This window comes from Diplotaxodon limnothrissa, linkage group LG19 (genome assembly GCF_057381915.1).
Source record: "Diplotaxodon limnothrissa isolate DT_005_m linkage group LG19, D_limnothrissa_male_GT1.1, whole genome shotgun sequence".
Taxonomy (NCBI): Eukaryota; Metazoa; Chordata; class Actinopteri; order Cichliformes; family Cichlidae; genus Diplotaxodon; species Diplotaxodon limnothrissa.
The window spans coordinates 30,197,293-30,208,671 of record NC_140614.1 but is presented as its reverse complement, the minus strand read 5'-3'; the positions used below and the strand labels follow the sequence as shown (position 1 = coordinate 30,208,671).

At 39.2% G+C, this 11,379-nt stretch overlaps 1 protein-coding gene across 2 annotated transcripts; it reads left to right on the top strand.

The window, feature by feature from the left end:
* The first annotated feature begins 687 nt into the window (after positions 1 to 687).
* On the top strand, positions 688 to 10,560 carry kif15 (kinesin family member 15). 2 transcript variants are annotated; one of them, XM_085342669.1, is made up of 35 exons: positions 688 to 706; positions 916 to 946; positions 1,542 to 1,728; positions 1,864 to 1,940; positions 2,054 to 2,091; positions 2,182 to 2,279; positions 2,370 to 2,549; positions 2,710 to 2,919; positions 3,014 to 3,139; positions 3,411 to 3,533; positions 3,644 to 3,791; positions 3,907 to 3,998; positions 4,084 to 4,293; positions 4,529 to 4,706; positions 4,812 to 4,947; positions 5,144 to 5,285; positions 5,395 to 5,562; positions 5,660 to 5,788; positions 5,870 to 5,975; positions 6,096 to 6,261; positions 6,786 to 6,936; positions 7,046 to 7,131; positions 7,238 to 7,316; positions 7,419 to 7,505; positions 7,588 to 7,692; positions 7,801 to 7,923; positions 8,035 to 8,181; positions 8,292 to 8,375; positions 8,785 to 8,949; positions 9,175 to 9,278; positions 9,370 to 9,436; positions 9,527 to 9,564; positions 9,689 to 9,821; positions 10,246 to 10,377; positions 10,483 to 10,560. In XM_085342669.1, the coding sequence occupies exons 1-35, from the start codon at positions 688 to 690 to the stop codon at positions 10,558 to 10,560; spliced, it is 4,143 nt and encodes a 1,380-aa protein (XP_085198795.1). The 2 variants fall into 2 exon arrangements, with proteins under 2 accessions (XP_085198795.1, XP_085198794.1); XM_085342668.1 differs by having other exon boundaries at positions 4,806 to 4,947; positions 8,280 to 8,375.
* The last annotated feature ends 819 nt before the right edge of the window (positions 10,561 to 11,379 follow it).

Below are 11,379 nucleotides of genomic sequence, written 5' to 3'. Positions count from 1 at the left end.
AAATATGGTTGTCAAAAATCTATTTCTGACAAGGCTTCGGTGAACAGTTGATGAATCAACTGAAGGGCCAGATGTGTCTCGCAGGTCCTATGTCAGGTCTTTATTAGATTTGTCCTATTTCTTAAGGACATAACTTTCAGATACTGTTCATTTGCTGTGGACAGTTTTTCAGTCTTGTCACTTCTTCTGTTCTCCACTTATCCAGTTGTCTCAGATTATCAGGGGCACACTTCACACCATACCAAGATATGCTTTTCGGCTAATAATTCTTTTGGTATCTCCTTACTGATGCAAAAAATAAAAGGTTATGCCTATGAAACTGTTACAATTGACATTTTGTTTTCTTGAAAGACTGATAGTAACAAAGTCCCTACATATTACAGGGTTAAGAAAGAGATTTCGGGATGTCGTTCCTGGGATCTGCTGGAAATACTCACTCACCTAAACAAAACAAGACAAAATCCCTAGAACAAAACAAACAATTAACAGTTTTCACTTGAACAGCAGGTGGCGGTATGTCCCGTTCAATAGTCTGTTCATAAAACTAAGGAAGAAGAAGAAGAAGTAGGAGCAAACTTGCCCGCCAATTTCGAAGGATGTAAACAGTGCTGTCTTTCTGCCTCTGTTAATCGAAATGTTGTGAAAAATATATTTTACCAGGAAACTGAGAATATTCGGCTGTCAACAATGAATTCCAGTGGGAAAGGTAGAGCAGCACAAATGCATGTTTTTGTTGTTCAGCTAACAGGAGTAAAATTAGCTTAAACGCTGCTATGAAACTCGATGCCAGGCATCGAGTATGTATGGAAGCTCTAAGCATGATACTTGAACGCTGTATTATTAATGAAGCTTTAGCTCTAAAAACGACTTGCAAAGCTAAATCAACATCTAACATGGTCATGATTTTGTTAACAGGCTCTGCTGATTCAGCTCACCTTGCTGCCAGGTAATCATACTTTGTCACGCCGTCTGTTTTTTTTAGTTTAAAACGCTAACGCTACAAACCTAAAAGGATAACGGTAAAATGAAACCAGAGCTGCTTCATACTAATACGACCCTAACTCTGTTGCTACCAAGAAGGATCAAAAGAAAACTGTTTCCCTCCTTATGATTAGGAGTTAAGTGACTAAATGTAATGACCAAAGTGAGATAGTTGGTCACATCGTTAGGATTGATCTCTAAAAGGGCTGTAATTTGTATGGATTAGCAAACATGCAGGCTCACAAACTATGTTGGTGTAATCTGTTTGTGAAAATAAATTTCTCAGCTGTATGCAGCACATTTATGGAGCAGGAAAAGTAAAATAAAAATGAGCCAATGTAATGAAATAATGCACGCAATAATGCATAGTGTTGTTGCTGGTACGGTGTGTGGCTAATGAGGCCACTTTAACTGTTATTTTGATGCTTTTGGAAAGACAATAGTTATAGTTAAAACAACCATGCAGTAAATTAGCAGCTGCTCTTTTTAACAGTGTTTAACTCTTGCTATTTTCACCTTAAATATCTTGCTCTTTGTCGTGTTATTATCTGGGCTTAAAGCAGTGAGAGCGACTCTATTAAAGTCTTTGTCAGAGTACGACCTCTGACCCGGGACACTGGGCTGACCACAGATGGCGATCAGAACCTGTGTCTCTCTGTCACGTCACCAAACACCATCCGTTTGCTCTCAAAACCAGAACCACGAACCTTCACCTATGATCATGTTGCTGATATGGACACCACACAGGTTTGAGGCACATTATTGATTATTCGGTTATAAAAATGCCACTGTGTCACTGTTAATATTAATTGTCTAAATTTTATTTTACTGATCTGAGATGTAGCTTTTATGGCTAAAAAAGTAATTGTAACATTTCTACAGGATGCTGTATTTTCCAGTGTGGCCAAGAATATTGTTGAGTCGTGCATGAATGGATATAACGGTACAATATTTGCCTAGTAAGTGATCTTCCCATTCTTTACTTCATAAAATCAATTTATGGCACAGCCAGTCTTCAGTGTGCTTAATGTGAATTACCCATTTGGTTCCTTATTGGTCTCCTCTTTTGCAGTGGACAAACAGGCTCTGGAAAAACCTTCACCATGCTTGGTGCGGCTTCTGTAATATCACTTACATTTTAGAATAAATATGATCGAACAATCATATAACCTAAAATAATTTTTCTCTCTTTTGCTTCAGGGCCATCAGAGCTGGATAATTTCACAGATGATCTAAGGGGGGTCATTCCTCGAAGTTTTGAGTACCTGTTTTTTCTCATCATCAGGGAAGTGGAAAGGGTGAGCACTAACATTTTATTATCTTGAAAGACATATTGTTCAAATTTGTTCTTTAAATGAATTTTTCACTTGTTCTCCCCTCCCCAACAGTCTTCTCAGTCCAAGAGTTTCCTCTGCAAATGTTCATTTATTGAGATATACAATGAACAAATTTATGACCTTCTGGACACGGCCTCAGCCAGCCTTTTTCTCAGGGAGAACATCAAGAAAGGTGTCTTTGTTGAGGGAGTCGTGGAGAAGTTTGTGAACTCAGCGGCTGAAGCGTACCAGGTATAAAGTCCCAGTTTGTTGTGGCTGATGGTTCTTATGTTTACTGTCTAACCAATTAGAATGTATGAAACCTGTATGTTCTTGTATGTGAATTTATCCAGTTTCATAAAAACAAAACAAGCTGTGGGACTGTATAAAATGTGTGTTTTAAACCATTTAGGTGCTCTCTATGGGCTGGCGCAATCGACGTGTGGCCTCTACCTCGATGAATCGCGAGTCTTCGAGATCCCACGCAGTGTTCACTATGACTTTGGAGTCCAAGGAGTCCATCAATGAAGTGGTGAACATCCGAATGTCTCAGCTGAACCTGGTTGATCTGGCAGGGTCTGAGAGGCAGAAAGACACACACACAGAGGGCTCGAGATTGAAGGTGAAGGCTTTGTGTCTTAATGCCCTCACACTATTGGACCTACATTGTTTTATGGTCTCTAAAAGTTGCTGTCTGCTCTGCTTCTGTTGCTCAGGAGGCCAGCAGTATCAATCGCTCCCTCATGTGCCTTGGCCAGGTGATCATGGCGCTGGTGGACGTGTCTAATGGAAAGAATCGCCACATCTGCTACAGGGATTCAAAGCTCACCTTTCTGCTCAGGGTATGTGTAGATGCAAATTCAGGAGGATGTAGCATGGAAATAATAATTGCAGACATGCGCCACAGTCAGGCATTATCGTTGCAGTGCTTGATTTTTAAGGTTTTCTCTCTTTATTTTAGGTCTTAACTTGCAAATGTGATTTCCTAGGTTGTAGAGTATGGATTGCAGTGAATATATGAGATTCATAAAATTTCACAGTGTAACTTCTGGGGAATTATATGTGAAATAATGTTCAGATATATTAACAATTCTATTGTCACTGTAATTTCAGGACTCTCTTGGAGGGAATGCCAAGACTTACATCATAGCCAACGTCCACCCTGGTTCAAAGTGTTTTGGAGAAACATTGTCCACCCTGCAGTTTGCCCAGAGAGCAAAGTTGATCAAAAATAAGGTATAAGTCATAAGAGCCAAATACTTAGTTAAAACTTAGAATTAACAAGTGTGTCTTGATTTCTCACTACAGTTTTTTCCTATCTCTGTATAATTATTGTGCCTTGCCAGGCTGTCATCAATGAAGATACACAGGGAAATGTGAAGCAGCTGCAGGCTGAAGTGAAGAAGCTGAAGGAGCAGCTTGCTCAGGCGCTCACATCTCAGGGAGTGGACTATGGGAGAGACATAGCACCAGGAGGACCTGAACTTCACATGGGTAACAATGAATCAAACATATGTTAATGTTCAGCCCGTTAACAACCTGTTTAAACCGTTTTAGAGTTCAGCATAGACTAAGTTACTTTTTTTTTTTTTTATTCTAACCAATCCAGGCTCATCCATCGAGACTCATCATGATGTCTCATATAAAGCAAAGTTTATGTCTGCTATTCGTCTGTGGAAGAAACAAGATGAGGAAAAAAAGGCAAGATGAAGCTTTTATTTGTTTATTTTGCCACGTATTTTAAAAACCTATAGTGAAACTTATAGTTACGTTTGATTGTTCTCAGGCGCTACTCACCAAGGTGGCCCAACTAGAGGAGGCCTGGGCGCAAAAAGACAAGTTTATCCATTCCAGCCGAATGATTGTCAGGTTTCGAGAAGACCACATCTCTCGCCTGGAGAAAAAACTGAAGGCAGGGGAAAACTTGCTGTCAGACAAGGACTCTCAGGCTCTGATTGATCAGCTGAAAGAAGAGATTAAGATCTTGAAGGATCAGGTACAAATGTCAGCCCACTGCTTAAATTAAAGGCTTTGAAACTATATCTGCATATTGTATAGATGCAAGCTGTAGGAGAAACTAAAATCAAAATACACTCCAGTAGCATATATATTTTTCTTCATATAACAACATGGCAAAAGCAAGGTTACATGTGCCATAATTAATTTCTCACTTTCTTCACCACCACACTCTTTATTTTTATTTTTTTTAAAACACTTCTGCCTTGAACAAGGTTGAACATCACCCAAAGATGACTCGCTACGCTGCAGAGAATTACAGCCTCAGAGAGGAGAACCGTCAGCTACGTTCGCTTGAATCAGTGGTGAAAGCTCAAGAAGTTGCAGCCCAAGTTGCTGTGGAGATTGAAGAGGCCTTTCAGAAAGCTGTGGAGTCAGAGAGACCCACAGAAAGTAAGATTGCCATCCAAAAATTGGAGAATTATGTTTGGAAAAATAAAACTGTGAATTATAATATACTGTTGTTTTTAATTATCACTTGTTGCTCCACAGCTTCAGAAGTCTCTTCAGCCTCTGTGGCTACAGATACCACCTCGGCAGCGACAATTGAGAAACTCAATGCCAAGCTCCTTCAGAGACAGTCAGACCTGACAGGGGCCCTTCAGGCTTTTGAAGAGTACAAAGATGTCACCAAGTAAGAGTTAAAGAGGTTCTTTAATATAAATCTGATGTTAACATCCCTTCTACCTCTTGTAGAAGAGGTATCATATATGAAAACACAGCTCAGCTTTGATTTCTGTGTCAAAAATGTATTTAAAAGAATTTTTAATATGTATTATTTAAATCACAAATAAACTTCACGAAGATTAAAGTGGTGCTTTGTGTTTCAGGAAGCAGATGGCTCAGCTCGAGTCTGAGAAACGATACCTTGAGAAGTCCAACAAACATTTGGAGAAGATTCTGGAAGCTACAAATGCTTATAACAAACAGGAGGTTTCTGAACTGAACCGAATTCATGTTGAAACTCTAAAGGTTAGTCGTTGCAAAAATGACTAACTATAAGGTAACATTAGGTCCAATCTCTATTTAGGATTATGAAAAAATGAATTGGGCTTCAATAATGAAATATCTATTGTACCAGATTCTCAGCACGCCCACCAGAGGATACAACTTGCGGTCCCGCCTCGTGCCGCTCTCCAGCCCGGAGCACCTGAATGGGATGGACGGTAATGAAAACGGCATTTGGTCGGAGCAGCCTCCATCAGACATGACTGAGATGGCCCTGACGGAGGAACTGCGTCAAGTGCAGGTAAAGCAGTGTGGATTTTTGTCTGCATATACTATGCAAATAAAATGACCGCATAAAGTCCACTTATTGTGTTAAACTTTTTCTGATTTGTCATCAGGATCAAGCTAGCCGCATCCAGGCGCAGTTGAATGAAGAGGAGCTGAAGAACAGCAAGATGCTGCAAGACATCTCCAAACTTGAGGAACAGGTGGCTGTGATAACTCAGGAATCTGACTGCAAGGACGAGGTAGAAATGTTTAATTTGCATGAGAAATTGGAAAATGTCCTTTTTTAAATTGATTTCCTGATTATTTACACTGTTGTACAGCAACTTTCTACTGAAAGAAATAACTGGAATAAAGATCAACTCTGTCTGCAAGAAACTATTAACAACCTGCAACAGAGCCTTCAGTCTGAACAGCAAGCTGCAGAAGGTTAGTCTGTGATGTTTCTGCTGATTGCATGAACTTGTGCTCATCTTAAGAAATGTAAGAACTTTTGACTTTAGCCAGCGATGGGAAAAGTTTGCCACGGTCCTTTTGCACTTCTTTCAGTTCTGAGGAGCGAGATCCGTGACCTGCGCTTGGTGCTGCAGTCGTCCGATAAGGAGCTGGCCTCTGTGAAGAACAAGCTAATAGACAGTCAGAGCGAGCAGCAGAGAGAGATGAGTCAGCTCTCCAACAGTCTGATCAGCACACAGCTCCAACTTGACAAAGTCCAGTAAGCATGAGTCAAATACTGGGGTGGACAACATTTTTTCTTTTTCTTAGAGAGCCATGCTATGTAGAACCACATGTAGAACAACTGAATTGAAGTTGATGAAAATGATGCTGAATTATGGAAAGTCTGTTGAAAACAAATCTGTGTTGATGTTGTTTCAAAAGCTTTCAATTCAGTTTAGGATTGTGTTAATACTGATAAATGTGCTTTCTCCATAAATTTATTATAATGGCGCTGTGTGTTACACAACTGTGTGACATTTAGCTTTATGGGAACATAAAGACTATCAAATCAACTCGCGTTAAATATAGAGTTGAAGGAAAATATGTGTGGCCATCACCAGAGAGCTGTAACGGTTCATTACAGAAAACAGTTTGCCCAGTTCCCTCTGTTTGAATCCAGTTAAATAGCAGTAAAGCAGCCAATAAAGTAGAGGGGGCTGGATTCAAGTGGTTCTTATTTTTTGCAGTGCTGTGGCCTCATTAGTATGTTGATGTGTTCACGTGACAACATCTTCATTCCAGGCTGGAGTGGGAGCAGCTTCTGGAGCAGCATCGGACACTTCAGGATTCGTTTGACCAGCTTCAAGCTGAGGCCAAGTTTGAGGCTGATCAGTCAAGACAGCAGCTGGATGACAGGCAGAAGGAGATCGACGAACTGAAAGCCGAGATCATGGTGAGTGAACTCGCAGGGTTTACGACAGCTTTGTCTGAAAATGTTGCCATGATGTTTACTTTCTATCCTTGATTTTTATTTATTTATTTATTTATTTATTTTACTGTAGAAATTGAATAATTCTCTGCAAACTGAGCAGGAGCACACAAACACCTTAGTCTCCCAGTTAAAGGAAAACAAAGAAAGTACATCAAAGTAAGTTCTGCACAGTTAAAACTTTTAATCTTTTTTTTTTTTTTTTTTTTTGTCTCCTAAAATGTTAAATTACTACATTAACATGGGTCGCTTTCGTATCCTTCAGGGAACTTCTTGAAACAGTGGAGCAGAATGCACAACTCAAAAAACAAGTCTCAGACTTGATAACACAAAATCAACAACAGGTCAGTCTTAAGAACAAGGTGTATCTCTGCAAATAAAAAAACTGTCATATAAGTATTTGCAGCCTAGTCGTTAAACCTGCTCGTTTCATTTTTGTTTCAAAGGTGTCCACTCTTGCTGATCTTGAACAAAATCTTACCTCTGCCAAGGAAAGCATAAAAAGCTTGGAACAGAAGACTGAACAGGACAAAGTAAGCCTCGTATCTTTAATTCCTCAAATATGGCTTCTGTATTTCTACTGCCCTTCTAAAAACTGCTTGTAATGTTTTACAGGATGTTGTTTTAGACCTTATTAACCAAACCAGAGACCTCCGCAGTGAGCTGAGCCACAAGGACCAGACCATTGTTCATCTTAATGAAGATATCAGAGACATCACTGTAATCTTACTCCTACGTTATCCTTATACTGTTTGCTGTAGTTACCCTTTACGTTACACAACCATTTTATAGTGCATTTTTATACAGTTAATCTCATTGCTCTTCCAGGCCAAATGCAACGCTGCATGCTGTGAAAGGGACAACATCAAGGAGCAAAAGTGTAAGATGCAGGAAGAAATCTGTGACCTTAAAGAAACTTTAGACAGGAGGGTGGCATCCAACAAAATAGAGGTAATGAAATGACTGTAAATGAATTTGTGGTGTTTTGTAGATTCATCACAAGTAATTAAGAGCAAAGAATAGAGTTGAATGATACAAATTGTATATATTGTGTGTCTTCAGGTTGAGGTTTTGCAGGAGGAGATTGTTTATGCCACTGAGGAGGTTGAAAGGCTTACTAAAGTCTTAGATGAGCAAAACAGCCTCCTGCAGGCATCTCAAGAGCAAACCGCCAAGAAGGATGTCATTATACAGAATCTGCAGCAGAAGGTAAAGTTTTTTTATTTTATTTTGTTTTATTTATTCAATTAAGTCAATCAAATAACGCATCAATGTTACCAATTTCCCTAATTTCTACCTTTTACCAGCTGCAACGACAGCAAGAAGCTGTCGAGAAAACTATCAGGAATGGAGCTTTCCAGCCACCCGTTGAACCGACAGTAACGCCTAAATCGTTTCCTCGGGTAAAACCTGCTTATGTTTTTAACATCTACCTGGTCACTGGTGCCCAAATTTAGCTTAACATCCAACCGTGGCTTACCCAAATTGAGAAGCTGCATGTCATGGCTCAGTGGTCTCATGGTTAACATGTTCACCTTGCATATGAAAGATCTCTAATGCGACACCAGAAGAAGACACAAAAACCAAACGTCAGGGTGTCACAAGCTGAAGTTAAGTAGAGGCTTGTGTCAGAAAGTGTAAAATCTTTGCCTATCAACCATGTGTGCTTGTTTAACCTAGCCCTAACATACCTGGTGAACGTGAAGAAGTTAAATATCCCTTCATAAATGTATGTTTTTAAATTTGCACTTAAGAACATAGCATATACAAACTTTCTTGTTTATTTCTTTTTTCCCTCTTTTTAAATTTAAGACACCCTGTACCCCTGGAAGTTTCAACAGGGACCTGAGCCAGGTGCTGGAAATCCAGGAGCGGGAGCTGGAGAATAGACGCTCTTCCATGATGACCATGGAAATTCTTTTATCAGAGCTGAATGCTGAGAGAGCTGCCAAAAATGAGGAAATCGAACGGCTTAAGGTATATTTGTGGAAAAATTAATGAATCTATAATCTTTCATAATTAGACTGATTTATATCAAGTAGCTTTGTTTTTATAGATTCGAATAAGTTCTTTATGAAGTTCTTATTGAAGTTGCTGTATTTAAATATTTTTTTATTTGCATTTTTCATGAAATGCTTGTCATGAATGCATCCTATTTGAATATATACACAACATTCATATACTGTATTGCCTTTCTCCCAGACGCAGCTCAGTGAGAAAGAGATGGTTCGAATGGAGATCCAGGCTTTGCTTGATAAGTTTTACACTAAGCAGAACCAGATGACCCAAAATGGAAATAATAACGGGTTGAGTATCTTGAAGATTATGCAATCCTCAGGCCACCTATAATGAAAAAGTATAAATAAAATAAATAATGCTACCTTGCATGTGTTTCAGTGAAGAGTTGAATGAAGCCTTCAAGCACTCCATTCTTAAAGAGCTAGATGAGGAGAGAACAGAGAAGGTCTGCATCTGTTCTTCTGCTTTAAAATTCTATCATTAATGAAGTTACCGATAATTATTCATGTCCTGTTTCTCTTGTATTTATTAACAGAGCAAAATGATGCAGAAGCTTTCAGAAACTCAAAAAAAGTAAGCATCTGCATGGATTGGTGTCATCAGATTGATCTGTTTGCTCTTGCATAATGCTTCAAACCTTTTTTTTAAGCTTCAGATTTTACAGCCTGCTCTGTTTTCTTCTCCTCTCTGCGATTAGATTGCAGGCGCAGGAGTCTATGTTGGTTCAGTCTCAGACCTGCATTCAAGAGCTCACCACTGAGCTGAGAAACCGCTGTCTAGAGCTGAGAGAGACGAACCAGAGGATAGTGGAGGAAGAGAAATTAATCCAGGTAAAAATCATGTGCCATACAAAGATTGTGCTATGCATAGCCGTCTCATTTTACATCTGGAACACTGGGTCCAGATTTACAAAGACAATATAGTATTTTTAAGACTAATACTGTTGCCAACAGAGTTGTTGTTTTGTTTTTCTAACATTTGTTATGTGTAGTTATTTATGAGTCCTTAAAGTGCAGTTTTAAAATCTTTTTTTTATTGTCACTATGAATTGGGGATTACTCCTTTATGTTCTGCCTGACTCGGCTCTGATCAGCTGGTTGATTCTGGAACTTCCCTGTGTTATTAACAGGGAAGTTCGGGGTGTTATACCTTATACATTTTCATTTATTCGCTCTCGCTCTCTCTCTCTCGCTATGGGTCGGGGTCTAGCATATTGCTTTTGTGACTTCTGCAACTTTTTGTGCTTTCTTACAGGAGATTGAGGTTCTCCGTAAACAGAACATTAAGCTGTCTGAGGAGAATGGAAAACTTGTGGGACACAAGAATCACAAACAGAGGATTGAGTATCTCGTTAAGCTTAAGAAGGACAACACAAAACTTCAGGAGGTAACTATGTTCTCCTCTAAGACTAAAGAAGGCTTTTCTATGACCAGGTGAATACTGATAACTCATGACATCAATCAAATCTGTGCATTTCTTTGTGTTTTCAAGGAAAACGAAAAGCTCCGAACGGAGATTAGCTTAATGCGAGAGAACACTGGATGTCCACCGCTGGAGTTAAACCTCTGATGCTTGTTTGAACAGTCAAATCTTTTTTTCTTCTTTTTTTTTTTTAAATATAAGTTTATGTTTTTTCTGCCATAATGTTATTCTACTTCTGTTTTTTGGACTTTGACACTGTGCTGTGACTAAACCTCTGTTAGTGCAGGCCCACGTTTTCTTGGTCCTGTTAGGTTAGATTGATATCACGTTGTTCTCTGGTTATGGAGTCTGTGTTCACATTTTGTCGGTGTATATGCTTGGTGCTGTGTTGTATGACTGAAGATTTGAATTCTGTACATGGCATTGTTAGTTGCCGTTTTACCATTGTAGTGATGTATATCCAATGAATTTCTTTTTCTTTTCTTTTTTTTTAGCACAATGAACTTAAAAAAAAAAAAAAATACTGCAATTAAATTTTTTCTCTTTTCTAAGTTTGAATGTCAGTATTTCGGAGCCTGATCCAAATGTTTTATTTTATCTGAACAACAGCAGGAATCCCCAAAATCATCCTTGTTAAACCTACAAATATCATGGCTGTTGGGTCTGTGTTTCCACAAGCCCCGCTAATTCTAGAGACTTATTCATCATGAAGAAAACAAGACAGTCGATCGATCAATCACTTGCGCAAGGGAGGCCTGTGTCCACCACGAAAATGACCTCACATCTGACCTCCCTTGCTGCCTTTTATTGAGAGACAGTTCACACAAAAAAAACATCAGAACAAAGCCACGCCCACATGGTTCTAAGGGGGGTGTGTGTGTGTGTGTGTGTGTGTGTGTGTGTGTGCTCCATACAAAGGGGAGGAAGTTTACCAACATCAAACAGACCTTCACAAGGATGTGCCTG